The 17,111-nt window shown below is 39.4% G+C and overlaps 1 protein-coding gene and 1 non-coding gene across 2 annotated transcripts in view; one reads left to right on the plus strand and one right to left on the minus strand.

Annotated features, from left to right (window-relative positions):
- The first annotated feature begins 556 nt into the window (after window positions 1–556).
- The window catches only part of LOC123699339, a 33,111-nt gene continuing 16,556 nt past the window's right edge, over window positions 557–17,111 (plus strand). Inside the window, exons 1-5 of the mRNA XM_045646266.1 lie at window positions 557–560; window positions 607–1,184; window positions 6,405–6,834; window positions 7,702–7,886; window positions 8,085–8,278. Coding sequence (XP_045502222.1) covers window positions 557–560; window positions 607–1,184; window positions 6,405–6,834; window positions 7,702–7,886; window positions 8,085–8,278 — 1,391 coding nt within the window. The remainder of the gene's footprint in view (window positions 561–606; window positions 1,185–6,404; window positions 6,835–7,701; window positions 7,887–8,084; window positions 8,279–17,111) is intronic.
- Trnap-cgg lies at window positions 14,966–15,042 on the minus strand. Its single transcript is given in 2 exon segments — window positions 14,966–15,001; window positions 15,006–15,042. It is a non-coding gene; the product is annotated as a tRNA-Pro (tRNA).

The raw sequence follows: 17,111 nt of genomic DNA on the forward strand, positions 1-17,111 counted from the left end.
TTTTCGCCGAACAATTTGTAACACCCTAAATTTTTTTTTCAACAACTCCAGGGGCCGTAGACAAAGTAACAATTACAAAACGATAACGAAGTTAGAAATCGCAAAAATGTATGGGATTGACATACGCCGCGTTAGATCACGTGGTCTATCTAATGTCAATCCCATACATTTTTGCGATTTCTAACTTCGTTATCGTTTTGTAATTGTTACTTTGTCTAAGGCCCCTGAATGATTATAAATAGAAGTGTGATAATGCCATACCTGTGGGAGGTGGCGAATGTGTGTCAATATCTCCCGGTCTATAACGCTTTTAAAGATAAAATCGATTGAATGTGGAAACATACAAATATGCGCATGCAACACGTAACCGTCCCGCAGTATATGGAGCGGTGCGAGAACAGCGCGACGCGGGCGGCGCTGCGGCCGCTGCTGCGCGCGCTGGCCCGCCGCCCGCCCGGCGCCGCCGCGCTCGCCCGCGCGCTGCACGCCGCACACGCCGCACACGCCGACCACGCGAGTGAGTTGCACGCCTTTTCTTATATATTTTTTAAGTCCAATGCGTTATCTATTTATATTTTGCATTAATATATGCGTCGCAACGTTCAGCTCTCAATGCGCAAGGTCGACTCGAAGCCCTGGAGGCGCTGCTAGAAGCGGCGAAGGAAGACAACGAAGTGTGCCAGCGGCACCTGCCGGGCGCGGTGCGCGCGGCGCTGCGCGGGGCGCCGCGCGCGCTGGGCGCCGCCGCCGCGCTGCTCGCCGACCGCCTGCCGCTGTTCGCGCCGGCGCCGCTGGCCGCGCTGCGGCGGGCCGCCGCGGCCACGCTGCTGCGCCGCGCGCGGCCGCCGACCGTGCAGCCGCCCCGCGCGCTCTACGCGGCGGCCCTCGCGCTGGCCGAGGCGGCCGGCCGGGCTCTCGAAGCGCCCCCGAACATGGTGGACGTCATCTTCGATGCGATCGACGACGAGAGCGAACTGGCTCACGTGCTGGGCGCCGTCGACGAGCTCGAATGCGGGTCCGGCGCTTCGGATCTGAGCCGCGAAGCGTGCGTCAGAAGCGACTTCGCTATATTGAAGAAGATTTCGACCGTCGACGAGGACGCGTTCGGCGATTGCAGTCTTTTGAACGAAGCGTTCGTTTTTATAACTCGAAACGTCGAGACGTTAGTTGAATTCAAATTGGAGGTGGGTGATCTTTTATTTTTTTTTCTACCCATCTAGTTAAATTTGAATGTTCACAATTGACAACATTTGAATTTTTAGGTACTTTTTTTTGTATATCAATCAAAAGTCAAAACTAAATCAAAAATACAAGTACCCATTTTTTGCTTTTTGAAAATATAATAATAATAAATAATAATAAACTCTTTATTGTACACCAAATAAAACAATACAAAAGAATAACAGCAAATAGGATTATTGTACAATAGGCGGTCTTATCACTAACAAGTGATTTCTACCAGACAACCTGTGATCAAGGAAATGCTGGAAGATTATAATTTTGGAGGTGTAAAACAAAGCAAGCGTAACTTAATTAAATAAGTACCTATAGATAAAATAATAAATAACATATAATATAAAACATATAGATAATATATAACAAACATACATACATATTATAATAAAACATACATACATAAAAATATATATATATATATATATATAAATACCAACTTGGGCACTAAGTTGATCCAGCCCGACTCTCGTGCATTCCTGACTCCACCTTTTCCCCCATATTACTCGACTCCGGTTGCATAGATCTTGCCCGGAATGGCAACGGCGCAAATGTTTGGGCGACGTTGCCAAACGTATTCATGGAGAAATTGATATACTCAACATTTTTATTGCTATGATCTCGAACTGAATCGACTCCGTAACGGCCAAAATTCAGAAACCCATAAACACTTGTTGGCTCCGTTTTATATACCAAATCCAAAGTCGTATGTTGATCAGATCCATTTATATTATCAAAATTACAACTTTATTTGATCCGACATAACGAAACTGTATATTAAGTAACGTAGATTAATTTTTCGTAAACAGTACAGTATTTGTTGGCTCCGTACACAAACATATTATAGTTAGGTATAATGTTCCATACATTGCTAAATCCGCCTAGACTAGACGAACTCGACTCCGTAACGGTTCAAATTTTGAAATGCTCAAACACTTCTTGACTCCGTTTTATATACCAAATCATAAGTCGTATGTTGATCTGTTCCATTTATATGCACTTGCATGGCATTGACATGGAGATATGAAATTAGGGCTAGCAAAAATCTCCTGAGTTTTATGGAAGTTGAAGAAGTCGACCGTAATTCAATTGAAACTTATAGAAAACGTTGTGAAACTAAAAATATGGAATCCTAAAAAGATAGATATTTGGACGAACCTTTCGTCATACAGTGACGGTGATAATTCTCAAGTAGTATGCATCCTACAAATAACAACCTACCTCTTGAATCATCAGTAAATATCAAGATAATTATCATAATATTTATTGACGTGTAGCGTTCGCCTTTGCCCTGATTCTGATATCAATCTGATAAAATAATTAAAATGTTAGATTTAGGTCAAACAAATGACGACTCATATTCCTGCACAAATTATCCATTGCGGAGGAAATATGAGAGTACGCAGATCGCCAACACGTTTAACCAGCAGTGGTGCAGTGGGTACTACCGGTGGATCGCATCCGTATCTATCGAAGCTAAGTTCGTTTTCTACGAGTTCTACGCCAACTGATACTCAAATTACTTACAGAAAACGGAAACAACCGCTAGAACAAGATTGCAGATTTAGTGATGATATGAAGGATATTCGGTCGGAGTTGAGCCGTATTAGTACATTACTTGAAAAATATGTATGCTCAAATGAACAAAATAGTAAACAAAATTCATGAAAACATTTCTGAGGTAAAAACACAAATTACCGAAATTAAATCGTCCAACGAACAATCTTTGAATTTAATTCGCCAAAATACGAATCAAATCAATGAAATTAAGTCATCACCATGTATGATAATTACTGAACAAAACATATTGAAGAGTACTATTTCTCAATTAGAATCCCAGATAAACCAGGGTGAGAGTAAAATAAAATTACTGAAATTAAATCTTCAATCAATAAATCAGTCAGCCATGAGCCAACACATCGGGTTTTACGTCTAAAAATCAACTTCATATAAATTAAAACTTAATCAACGCACAACGCCGGCAACGCACTAATAATGTCCCTGGCATTGCTGGTGCCTATGGGCGACGCCTCTTGTATAATAAAAAAAAAAAAAATCAAGGAACTACGGGACAGAAAGAGCCGCGAAAAAAATGTAATTTTTGCTGGTTTTCCAGAATTGACATCTTATAACTCAGAGGAGAGGAAATCTAAAGACAACTACGAAATTTTAAAAATTACCTCACTAATAAGTTCAGACCTACCGAAGCCAGTAAAAATATATAATTATAAATAAGCTTAAAAACTTACTTCAAACTGTAGTACAGGTCTTGATGGTATTACTACAATAGCAATTAAATGCATCAAAGAAAAATTAAATCATACCTAAAGCGACTGTTTTAACCAAGCCATAATTCAAAGACGTTTTCCGGACTCGTTAAAAATAGCGAAGGTAACTCCTATCTATAAGAGTGGCTCAAAATTTGATCCTGGTAACTATAGGCCAATTTCGGTTTTGCCAGTATTGTCAAAAATATTGGAGAAGATTTTACACACGAGATTAGAAAAATATTTAGACTCATTTAATTTTATTTCAGTGCGTCAATACGGATTTAAGCCAAAAAGTAACACTCTGTCAGCGACTATGGACCTAACTATTAAAATAAAACAGAACATTGACGCAAACAATATAGTTTTGGGAGTGTTTATTGACCTACAAAAGGCCGTCGATACCGTTTCTCACGAACTTTTAATAAAGAAATTAACATTAATGGTAAAGCACTAGATATTCTGAAATCATATTTAAAAAATCGAAATATTTCACAAATAGTTAAAATAGATAACCACGATAGCATTCCCTTACCAATTACATGTGGCATACATGGTTCGATTCTAGGCCCATTGCTTTTTTTAATTTATATTAATAATTTACAAGATTTAAAGCTAAATGGTCTCCTAACACTTTATGCGGATGACGGATGACGGATTAAATAAATGGTTTCAATGCAATCTCCTAAAAATAAATATATCTAAATTCAAAGCTCATAACAAAATTATTCCACCATACGCTCCATTTAAAATTAACGGTGTTGTATTAGAAGATAAAACCCACGAGAAATTACCTAGATTTGCGAATCGGCAGCTCTCTGAAATGGAATTATCACATCGACTATCTAAAAAATAAATTATCAGCACTTCTTAGATCTCTGCGTAATACATATTACTTCTTGCATACCTCATAAATTACGCCACACCATCTACAACACGTTAGTAAAGCCGCACCTAATGTATTTAATAGAAGTCTGGGGGAGTGCTTACAAAAATAAATTAGCGCCACTCCAAATTTTACAAAATAAAATTATTAAAACTATCTTTAACTATCCTTTTTTAACTTCTACAAATAAAATCTACGACGACACTAAAATAATGAATTTAAAACAATTATACTTTTATAATACGTGTATGTTCATCCGCAAAGCGCTACATAAAAACATAAATACAAATATTATAATCTCAACATCAAATCGCCACTATCCTAATAGACGAGCTAGCTATCTTGCCCTCCCGAAGATCCGAACAAATTATGGAAGGCGAACGGCAACATACGTTTCTATAACGGAAATAAATGTCTTTAAACCTTCAAATGGCTAAGGCCGCAAGCGACCAATGGCTGAGCTCGGTGGGCTCTGATTGGCTCATTTGAATCGGATCAACAAGAGCTTAAACGCAAAAAAGGTGGATTTGTATAAAAAGCACGTAATTATTATTATTACTGATGGTTACACTTGTGGCTCCGTTCGGATCCACATACGGACGGTGGTGTGGCAATGGATCCACAAATACCAACCGGATCAACAAGTGAAAACGGATCAAATAATTACTAACTATATGGCACGTTTGATCAACATAGTGCCCGTGGAGATATCTATATATATATATATATATACATAAAAATATATATATTTAGTATATATATATTTAGTATGTGCGAGTTAGAAATATAAATACAAATGACGTTACAGCGAAAGATAATAATTTTTAACCAATCTATCAAAGGAAGATATTGTTTGGGCGTGTTTTATTGTATTAGGTAAAGCATTCCAAAGATTTATAGCACGTACTGTGAAAGAGGAATGATAGAAATCTGAATGATGAGATGGAATCAAAAGAGAGAGATTATATGCAGATCTCAACACAAGGCTATTGGAACAAAGAAATTTAAATCTCTCCTTTAGATAGATTGGTGTTCCAACATCAAATAGAATGCAGTAGAGCAGATGAAGAATGCGTGAAATATTGTGGTCTTCATTCATCTTTTTGATGTGAAACATCTAAATCCCCAACATCTATTTCCGGCGTGGCAACGCATGCCGTGGTGACGCGACGCTTAATGACGTCATTCATAATTATAGTACACTAGCTTACCACCCGCGGCTTCGCCCACTTTGTCTAAAATCTAATAAATTATATACTAAAACCTTCCTCTTGAATCACTCTATCTATTAAAAAAAACCGCATCAAAATCCATTGCGTAGTTTTAAAGATTTAAGCATACAGGGACATAGGGACAGAGAAAGCGACTTTGTTTTATACTATGTAGTGATATACTATTTTTTTTCTGTGCTAGTTTAGATTTTAAAAATAATAACTATAAAAATACTGTGAGGTGGGTTTTTTTTAATTTTGTTTTGTTAAGAATAGAAGTAAAGAAAAATGTATAAAATAGTAAATTTAGCAAAGGCACATATTTATTGTATCGTATGAACGACTTCATCACATCGTTTTCCGTTTTTATTTATCTTTAAAATATAAAAAGCATGTTTCACTTTGTTTGTCCGCGATGGAGTCCAAATCTACAGAACCGATTTTAAATTAGATTTGCACCCCGTGTGCAGTTTGATCTAACTTGAAAGATATACATCACAGTTTATAGGCGCAATATTATTTTATTGCCAATTATTATTTGACAATCACACTTATCTGTTAGTCTCTAAAACATTCTTAAATATGGTGACATCCGTTGAATAGATAAGTATGCAATAGATGGCGCTATTTAATAATTTGAAACCTTTACGCTTTTGACCGTTCATATTCGTAATTAAGACAGGACAACGTCTGTCTGCCGTCGGGTCAGCTAGTTTTCTATAAAAATATGCGATACAAAAATAAAACAAATTTTTACGAGCGCGTCTTGACACGTGGAATTCGTTCACGTTTGACTGTTAATTTCAGGATATCGTGACGTTTCTCTGCCGAGTCGTCGAATCGACACCCGTCGACATCGTCTGGGCGGTGAAAGAGAAACTCTCGACGTGTCTCCGAGCGCTCGGGTTCATCGCGGGCGGCGTCCCGCGGCGGCTCGCAGACCGCCTAGAGGAGCGGATAGACCGCATGCCGCTGGACGACATCGCGGCGGGGCTGGAGGCGGGCTCGCCGAGCGCGGCGCACGAGAGCGCCGTGAGCGCGCTGCGCGGGCTGCTGGAGGCGTTCGGGCTGCGCGGGGCGGGCGCGCGCGGCGCGGGCCGGGCGGGGCGCGCGGCGCCGCGCTGGCTGGCGCTGGCGGCCGCGGCGCCCGCGCGCCCCGCCGCGCCCGCGCTCGCCGACCTGGCGCACGTCGCGCTGCGCTTCATGTCCTCCGAACAACTGACCGCTCTCCTGGAAGGTGACGAGGTTCAGCCGACGGATACGAATGACTAATCTTACAATTCTGTTTAAAACCCCGTCATGTAGATCTAAGTGTTTCGATTTTGATCGCGAAACACTCGTTTGAGGCGAAATAATTTGGTCCGACTGCTAATAAACCGAATCTGCGTTTAATTTTTTTGAGTGATCGATTTATTTATTACTAATATTATAAAGCTGAAGAATTTGTTTGTTTGAACCGGTAAAACCGCGGGGCATAGCTAGTGTAGATATAAAGTAAAAAAAAAAATGCGTTTAATATGAGTTTAAAGGAGGAATTTAAAAGGGCTATACCTTTTAAATTCCTCCTTTAAACTCAAATTCAAACATTTATTTATTCAATTAGACTTCTTCTAGAAGCACTTTTGATACGTCATTACCTACATATTTATAACATTTACCACCGATTCGGAAAGCAGTATCTACGGAGAAGAACCGGCAAGAATTATATAATAGACTAGCCGCTCCGCGCGGTTTCACCCCCGTGGCTCCTCTCCTGTTGGTCGTAGCGTGATGGTATATAGCCTTCCCTTCCTCGATAAATGAGTTATCTAACACCGAAAGAATTTTTCAAATCGGATCAGTACTTCCCGAGATTAGCGCGTTCAAACAAACTCTTCAGCTTTATAATATTAGTATAGATAAGAATTATATTACAATTTAATTTTACAAAATATATAACTGCATATAATTATCATAATATGCCAAAGAACTGTGCTGTGGTTCTTACGCGACAAAAATAAATCGTTTTTAAAAAATCTGATGGTAATATTTTATGTGTCAAAGTGTCAAAGTTTCGTCTGTAGTAATGTCTACGTTCACTTTGTAAAAGTTCAAAACTCTACAGACACGTACGGCAGGGGGAGCGGGGCGGAGCGCGAGCTGCCCGGCGCCGTGCTGGCCGCGTGCGTGCTGGCCGGGCCCGCGCCGCGCCGCCTGCCGCCCGCCGCGCTGCCCGACCTCGTGCTGCACGCCGCCGCCGCCGCCCATACTCACTGTGACCAACAGACAATCTTACATTTCATCGAGCAGGTTCATTACATTCAATATTTTACTTTTGCCTCACTATTTATGTAATAAACACAATTCGAGTCACCGATATATATTTTTTTAGTCGGTTATTATTATAATAACTACATAAATTACGTCACAAAATATAAAAACTACATATAACTGAACATATAAAATATACATATAGATTGCTATAATTATTGTATATTCAATTGAAAGGTATGGCCGACGTTCGAGCTCGACAGCACATTTGACCAGCGACACATAGTTGTGGCGGGTGCGGGCGGTGCGGGGGGAGCGGGCGCGGGGAGCGCGGCGCTGCGCTGGGCCGCGCGCGCCGCGGCGGACCCCGACACGCCGCTGCAGCACCGCCTCCTGCTGCTGCAGTACGTGCCCGAGGGGGAATCCTACGAGTTAGTTACTTTTTATTACGATAGCGTAACGGTACATTGTTGAACCAGAAGTGCTTCTGAGGTAAGTTTAAAAGGTTTCGCTCGCTTCATGTACTTTGAAGCCTGTCCTCGAAAGATTTCTTGAACGACAGCTAAATATACAATATCGATTAAGCGCTTAAATTGTAACCTACAGGCCACATTACCTATTATACTAAAATAATATGATTTTTCATATTATGCCTTTTTAATATTTCATTTTTTTATTGTGAGCGCTCATTTGTTGTTTGAATGTAATAAGACTGTACTGTGATTCTATAAAGCTACCTAATTGATGTAAGTAGTTGATAACAAATCGCAGCAAGTCAACGACTATTAGCAAAGTGAGGGTAGTTGGGTCAAACGTCGTATAAACAACGTCCGAGCCCGTAGGCCCGATTCGTACGAATGCGCCACGATTCAAAGGAAAGCGGCAATTTATAGTTTTCGACAGCTAAATATGTTTTGACAGGAAATAGTATTCATCCACAAAAATCTAGACACGCGGCAGCGTGTCAAGCCGAGTTCAAGCGAAGAGAACTGGCGAGCAGCAGCCGTGTGTATATTTACACGAACCATTTCGAGCCACTTTTCACCCCCTTATAACTCGAAAACTATTTAAGTTAAATAAACCAAATTTGGTACATATCAAGAGGACCTCAAGATAAACAAGAACCTTAAATTTCATAAATACAGATTAAACAGTTGCGTAGATATTAATATCCAAAAATCGCAATTTTTAAGACTGACTGACTTATAGACATATACAAAACCTAACCCACTTCCAGATGACCTAGAAAGTTCAAATTTTGCAATCAACTAGGTAATAGTGAGTGTACAAAGGAAAAAATCAGAAAATACTGAATTTATTTGTATTTAATTTTTTATTCAATGACATTAATTTTGTTTGTATGGAAAAATGGAAAAGTTTAAAAAAATAGAAAATAGTATATTCACCTTACTAGTCTTAAAAAATAGATCAAAACTAATCAGTGGCCGAAAAAAATTTTGAAATCCATCAATAAATGACTGAGATATAGATTATTGAAGTTTACATATTTTAGGACGAAACATCTGTAGATTCGAAGCGCCTCTGACATCACACTCACTCGCGCTAGTATCGCTAGGGCGGATTACTTCGATTGCATGATTTCTTTATTCAAGACTGTTATTAAACGTAAAATAAAAGAAAATTGTAATAAAAATAATATTGCTCATACAGTTAAAAATAATATATAATTTTACATATTCACATTTATTTATTCTTTATTTATGAGTGTTTAGTTTAGTTTTAATTTCAGTGTAAATAAATAAATAAATAAATAAAATCTTTATTTTGCTTTAAACATGGTATTCAATGGTGATACAATTATATTAATAAAGCACAAACATGTTCAGCCAATACAAGCATGCAAAAATAATTACCATAAATGGTGTAATGGAAGAAGGCTTCGTCGAAGGTCGAAATGATTTAATTTGCGTAATATTAATATAAGTGAAACATCTTTAGGCGCGTTTAGAGTAAAATTTCAAGATCGCGTCAAGGCAATACCGTAACGTCATGGAGTAAGGCGACGATTCTTCTACAACGATCTTTGCATCTTGGTGTGTCTTTGCATCTTGTCTAGTGTGTGTACAAATTCACGCTGGATGTTTAGAAAATCATGTAATCTTTTAAACAGAAAACGAGTTTAAAAAATTGCAGATAATGACGGGGCAATGTGCGCTGACATTCATAACATATAAGAAAATATAGAAAATAATACTAAACAAACCATACAGAGAAACCGCAAGAAAAAATAAAAAAAATCCTATATAAAAAGTATTATACTTATTCATAAAGTAAATCAAATATGCAGAGTAATTTTCTGTACCTACAAAAAGTAATGATATCCCACCAAAAACATAAATGTAAAATTTGGAGCCGAGTTCAATCGTTGACTTAATTTGCCAAAAAAAGAAATGAGATCTAAATGTGTGCCAAGTTCTGCAGACAGTCCAGAAATTTATTTACAAAGATGTATTAAGTTCTTAGGTTGACTGAAAACTCAATTGTTTTTAGAACCTCACAAATTTTAAACAGTATGTAAAACTAGCCTCATCAAATTATGGGGTTCAAAAGGTCATTAGTTGTTTGCTTTGTGAAAATAATTATATTGTTCAAATTAAAAAAGTTATATTTTGGAATAAAGATTGTTCTTTAAGGGAAAATAAAACAATTGAGTTTTCAGTCAACCTAAGAACTTAATACATCTTTGTAAATAAATTTCTGGACTGTCTGCAGAACTTGGCACACATTTAGATCTCATTTCTTTTTTTGGCAAATTAAGTCAACGATTGAACTCGGCTCCAAATTTTACATTTATGTTTTTGGTGGGATATTAATTCAAAAGTTACGTCTTACAATAGATAAAAAATATTACTTACTTACTTACTTACTGGAGTGGCGCAGGGACCCAAAGTGAGTCTTGGGCTCCGACAATAAGAGCCTCCATTTTACTCTATCCTGCGCCATCTCTTGCCAGTTTTCGATTTGGAGGGTGCGCAGGTCTTTGGCGATTTCGTCTTTCCAGCGGTACCTAGGACGCCCAACCGGACGGCGTCCAGATGGCCGTCCCAGGTACGCTCGTTTCGCTGCTCGATCTTCCCCCATTCTTTCTACATGGCCGAGCCATCGGAGTCTTTGCGATTTAATCTCACCGATGATATTTGGCTCAGCCATTAGGTCTTCAAGTTCCAAGTTTTTCCTCCTCCTCCAAATTCCTTCTTCAGTTAGCACTGGCCCAAACATCTTTCTCAAGATCTTCCTCTCAGTGACTAGGAGCTTGCCTTCTTCCTTTTGTGTTAGTGTCCATGTCTCACAGCCGTACATTAATATAGGTCTTAATATGGTTTTATAGATTAAGATTTTTGTTCGTCTGCTGAGGATCTTCGACACCAGTATTTTATGTAAGGCTGCACTGCAGCGGAGGGTATTTTGTATTCTTATATCAATTTCCTCTTCCCTCGTGTACGTATCGGTCACAGTGCATCCCAGGTATTTAACTTTGTCCACACCTTTATAGACAGTGTCTCCTACTAACAGGTCGATCCTAGGTATCCTGCTGTTTTTGTATCGGCGCATATGCATGTATTCGCTTTTGCCGTGGTTGATTCGCAAGCCTATTTTCTTTGCTTCCCTTTCCAGGGTGAGTGCGGAACACACTATCTCTTCCTTCCTACCTCCTAGTAAAGCAAGATCATCGGCATACCCTATCACCTTATGCTGTCCATTTAATTGCACTCCGCCATCGAGTGTGAGAATGTGTCGGATGATGTGTTCAAGTGCTAAGTTGAACAGCATGGGTGACAGCGCATCTCCTTGCTTAAGTCCTGTGAGCACCTCAAATGAGTCGGTAACCTCCGAGCCTACCTTTATCACAGCCCTGCTTTCTTTGGTGGCGACCTGTATCATCTTGATTAATTTTGTAGGGATTTTAAAATTATGTAAGATTGTAATAACTGAGCTGCGGTCCACGCTGTCATACGCTTTAGCGAAATCCACAAACAGCATATGGATATCCTGCGCATACTCCCACCTTTTCTCCATGAGTTGTTTGAGGAGGAAGAGTTGATCGACTGTACTTCGGTTGCGTCTGAATCCACACTGGTAGTCGCCTATTATGGCCTCAGCGTACGGCTCCAACCTCTTGAGCAACACGTAGGACAGGATCTTAAAGGCAGTGGGGAGTAGCGCTATTCCACGATAGTTTGTGCACTTCTTTCTAGAGCCTTTTTTGTGGATCGGGCATATAACTCCTACGTTCCACTCTTTTGGTATTTTTTCTTCGTTCCAGATGTTCTGTAGTAGGTCGAAATATTTTGATTGTATGACACTTCCACCGTATTTCCACAGCTCTCCAGGTAAGTTGTCAATTCCTGGTGCTTTATTGTTTTTCAGCCTCATGATAGCGGACCTCACTTCTTCGTACGTCAATGGCTGTGATTCTTCATCGCTTTGGAATTCGGTTTCGTTTATGTCTTGATGAGTCGACGGGCAGTTTAAAAGGTTTTGGAAATAGTCTCTCCACATGCTCTTAATAGTTGCCTGCTCTGTGACCAGATTACCGTCATCGTCTTCCAAGAGTTGCAAAGTAGGCTGGAAGCCTTTTTTGAAATTTCTTATTCTCTGGTAAAAGTGCCTACTTTCGTTTGCTGTGATTAGATTTTCTATGTCAGTTATTGAATCCTCCAAGTATTTTCTCTTTGCATTTCTTATTGTCCTTTTAGTTTCTGTACATATCTCATTGTATTTTTCTTCCCACTTATTGTCCTGTTCCGCTTGCAATTTCAGCTTTCTTCTCTCATTCAAGAGCTCTTCACACTTTGATGTCACCCATTTCCTTCTGTTTTTCCGTTTCTTTCTACCCAGAACCTTCAGACTTGTTTCCTTCACTGTTTCTTTTATGGTGTTCCATGCTTCTTCGATGTTGTCAGAAATCACTAACCCGTCAAATCTATTTTTCAGTTCTAATTGGAAGTCTTTATTTACATATTCATTTCTTATCTCTTCTACATTAATCCTGTCTTCACGTGCTACAGTTCTTGCTTTAGCGACTTTTATCTTAGCCCTGACTTTTATGCCCACCAAATAATGGTCACTGTCACAGTCTGCTCCTCTAAATGTTCTTATATCTTCTATGATATTCCTGTGTCTATTGTCAATTATGACGTGATCTATTTGGTTAACAGTTTTTCCATCCGGCGACTTCCACGTTCCTTTGTGTATATCCTTGTGGGGAAACTTAGTGCTTTGGACTACCATTGACTTTGATGACGCAAAACTGATAAGCCTAGTACCATTATCGTTAGACTTGTCATGTTTGCTATGTTTTCCTATGGTGGGCATGAATGCCTCTTCTCGTCCTATCTTTGCATTCAGGTCCCCGAGGAGAATTTTGGCGTCGTATCCGGGGATATCATCGTAAACCTGATCTAGTTGCTCGTAGAATTCGTCTTTTATATCGTCATGTGCCTGTTCCGTTGGGGCATACGCATTTAATAGAGTGATATTATAAAATTTAGTTTTTAGTCGCAGGATCGATATTCTATCTGATATTGGTTTAAACTGTATCACGTTGGGCAGAAAATGTTTGTCAACTAAAAAGCCTGTTCCATTGACATGTCTATCAAAATCAGAGCCACTGTAGAATAGTGTGTGACCGCTTTCTAGCTGGCATTCTCCATTTCCAGGCCACCTTACTTCTTGCAACGCGGCTATGCCGATTCTATATTGGTGCAGTTCTCTGGTGACCTGGTATATGGATCCCGGCCTATACAAACTCCTGATATTCCATGTAGCAAATCGTATTTCCTTTATTCGTAGCCGTGTGTCGTTGGTGTTGGGATCAGATCGTTTCTCTCTTCTTGTCGGTTTCGTAACATGATTATTTTTACGCGGGAGGGGTGTTAACCCTCCGCACAACCCCCGAAATGCTGGAGGACCACATCCTACTTTGGTCGGCGAGTCCATCGGACTTAGCCAGTAGCTAGCTAGGCTATACTACCGGCCGTTCCCCCATCCGCCACCCGGGGGACGCCCCCCTACGCTGTGAGGCCCAGCGCGGGGACTAAAAAATATTACTATTTATTTATTTACTTGGAGCACCATCAGCTTATACAAACAAGAGATGTAGCAGTTAAGATAAATACTAAATAATATTTAGATACGGAGCGAGTTATTTTATAAAAAAAATACTTGGAATAATACACATATAGGTAGATGAATAGAGATAGAGCAGCAATATGTTTGGTATGGTAACGCGTCGCGTGTGTGCGCAGGGCGGCGCTGCGGCTGACGGCGGCGGCGGCGGGCGGCGCGCGGCTGGGCGAGCTGGCCCCGCGCGGCGCCGCCTGCCTGCGCGCGCTGCTGCTGGCCGCCGCGCGCCGCCCGGGCCGCGCCGCGCTCACGCTGCTCGCCGCGCGCGCTGACGGTAACCGCTCGCTATAGTATGTCTCATTATGTATCGATATATATAATGGTTTCATCGAATGTCATGGAGTTCATGGTGTGCAATAAAAAAAATTGACATTTATGTTTATTCATGTTTATAAATAAATGAGTGCTATGTAACTAATTACCATTGAATAAGTTTAATTTAGATCTTATGTAAATTCAAAGAGTATAATTTTACAACGACGCGCAGACGAGAGCCAAGCCGAGTGGGCGGATGCGGCATACGAAGAGTGCATGAGCGCGGTGGCGCATGCGGCGGCGGGCGGGGAGGGGGGCGGGGAGGGGGGCGGGGGGCGGGGCGGGGCCGAGCTGCCCGAGCTGGTGCACGCGCTGAGCTGGGACGCGCGCACGCTGGGCGTCTGCAACAGGATGCTCGTGCCGCTGCTCAGGTTTCCATTCGCATTCTTTACGCGCCGAAATCGGAAAGATAAATCGATTAAAGTAGAGCCATTTTAATAGACAACATTTGACAGTTCAACAAAATTCAACAACGTAACCTAGTGACTACGGCATAGAATAATATGTCATTTTGTTTTGTTAGAACTGCACATTTGTTTAACTTTTTTCCAATTACATATTTATAATAATAATGACCGATACGAGTAATTTTAATATTTGATATTACTAATAAACCATTCTAAACATATAAATTTATAAAAAATAGAAAAAATTCGATCACGAGGCGGGACTCGAACCCGCATCCTTTCGCGCCATTCCGGGGCGGATGCCTGACCAACTCGGCCACTCGTGACCCGCCAGAGCAATCGAATTTATTCTATTCTTTCCTCTCCCATCTCACGGAACCGTTGTATTAAGTTCTCTTCTGAATTATTTCTGAGAAACACGAAATATAAGGTTATTTATTATGCATACCATGTTTAAATATAAATTTATAGTTGAATCGTTTCTATCGCCTTAAATACGTATTTTATCATAATTTATCTATAATATTATTTTTTATTGACTTATCGAAATTTTCCTGACTTATAGAAATTTTCCCCACAAAGAGAAATTTTCCTGACGTATAGAAATTTTCCTGGCTAATAAACATTTTCCTGACTTATACAAATTTTCCTTATCTATATAAATTTTCCTGACGTATAGAAATTTTCCTGGCGTATAGAAATTTTCCTAGCTAATAAACATTTTCCTGACTTATACAAATTTTCCTTATCTATATAAATTTTCCTGACGTATAGAAATTTTACTGGCGTATAGAAATTTTCCTTTCTTATAGAAATTTTCCTGGCTTATGGTAATTATCCCGAATATGGATCTTTCCTGACGTATAGAAATTTTCCTGTCTAAGGGCGTTTGTCCACTACAAGGAATTTTACGGTCCGGCATTCCGATTTTTTACGGTCCGGTATGGCACGCCATTAATCTAAATACTAGCTTGTGCACTATACGTAATTTTACTGTCCGACATTTTACTTTTCCCTATTCCGGATGGTTTTTTGTGTCTACGAGTCGCTGCAGCTGTAGGTATAATTGTTTTCGAATGCCTACTTGCTTGGATTTTACTCTTTTTACTGCATATGCCAATTGAAAGCAAGCTCTTGTTTTACTTTCTTTTAGTTGGCAATGAGATTTGAGAAGTCGGTATTGTTATTTTATATACATTGACCTATAATTATTATCTAACACGCATTTTAAATGTTATAACGAAGTAATATAATATTTCACCTTCTTTAATTTTTACTCGTTTCATGTAAAATGCTAAAACAATCATTTACGATAGCATTATACCGTCAAACTTCCTTCAACTATATCGCACTGATCCGAGTAAAGACGGACAGGTGCACAAGCAATTCATCGGTTTTTTCATGCCACACCGGACCGTAAAAAATCGGAATGCCGGACAGTAAAATTCCTTGTAGTGCACAAGCGCCCTAATAGAATTTTTTCCGGCGTATAGAAATTTTCCGGACTTATAGAAATTTTGCTGGCTTATATAAATTTTCCCGACGCATAGAAATTTTCCTGACGTATAGAAATTTTCCTGGCTTATACAATTTTTCCTGACGGATAGAAATTTTCCTGGCTTATAGAAATTTTCCTCACGTATAGAAATTTTCCTGGCTAATAGAATTTTTCGCGGCGTATAGAAATTTTCCTGTAGTATAGAAATTTTCCAGACTTATAGAAATTTTGCTGGCTTATATAAATTTTCCCGACGCATAGATTTTCCTGACATATACAATTTTTCCAGACGGATAGAAATTTTCCTGGCTTATAGAAATATTCCTTACATATCGTAATTTTCCTGACGTATAGAAATTTTCCTGGCTTATACAATTTTTCCTGACGGATTGAAATTCCTGGCATATAGAAATTTTCCTCACGTATACAAATTTCCTTACTTACTTATGGATGGACTTATAGATTTTTCCTGACGTATAGAAATTTTCCTGGCTAATAGAATTTTTCCCGGCGTATATAAATTTTCCCAACGCATAGAAATTTTCCTAACGTATAGAAATTTTCCTGGCTTATACAATTTTTCCTGACGGATAGAAATTTTCCTGGCTTATAGAAATTTTCCTCATGTATACAATTTTTCCTTACTTACTTATGGATGGACTTATGGATTTTTCCTGGCGTATAGAAATTTTCCTGGCTTATAAACATTTTCCTGACTTATACAAACTTTCCTTATCTATATAAATTTTCCTGACGTATAGAAATTTTCCTTGTTTATAGAAATTTTCCTGGCGTATAGAAATTTTCCTTTCATATGGAAATTTTCCAGCATATAGAAATTTTCCCGACATGGAAATTTTCCTGACTTATAGAAATTTTTCCTGACTTATCGTAATT

This window comes from Colias croceus, chromosome 17 (genome assembly GCF_905220415.1).
Source record: "Colias croceus chromosome 17, ilColCroc2.1".
NCBI classification, from domain to species: Eukaryota; Metazoa; Arthropoda; class Insecta; order Lepidoptera; family Pieridae; genus Colias; species Colias croceus.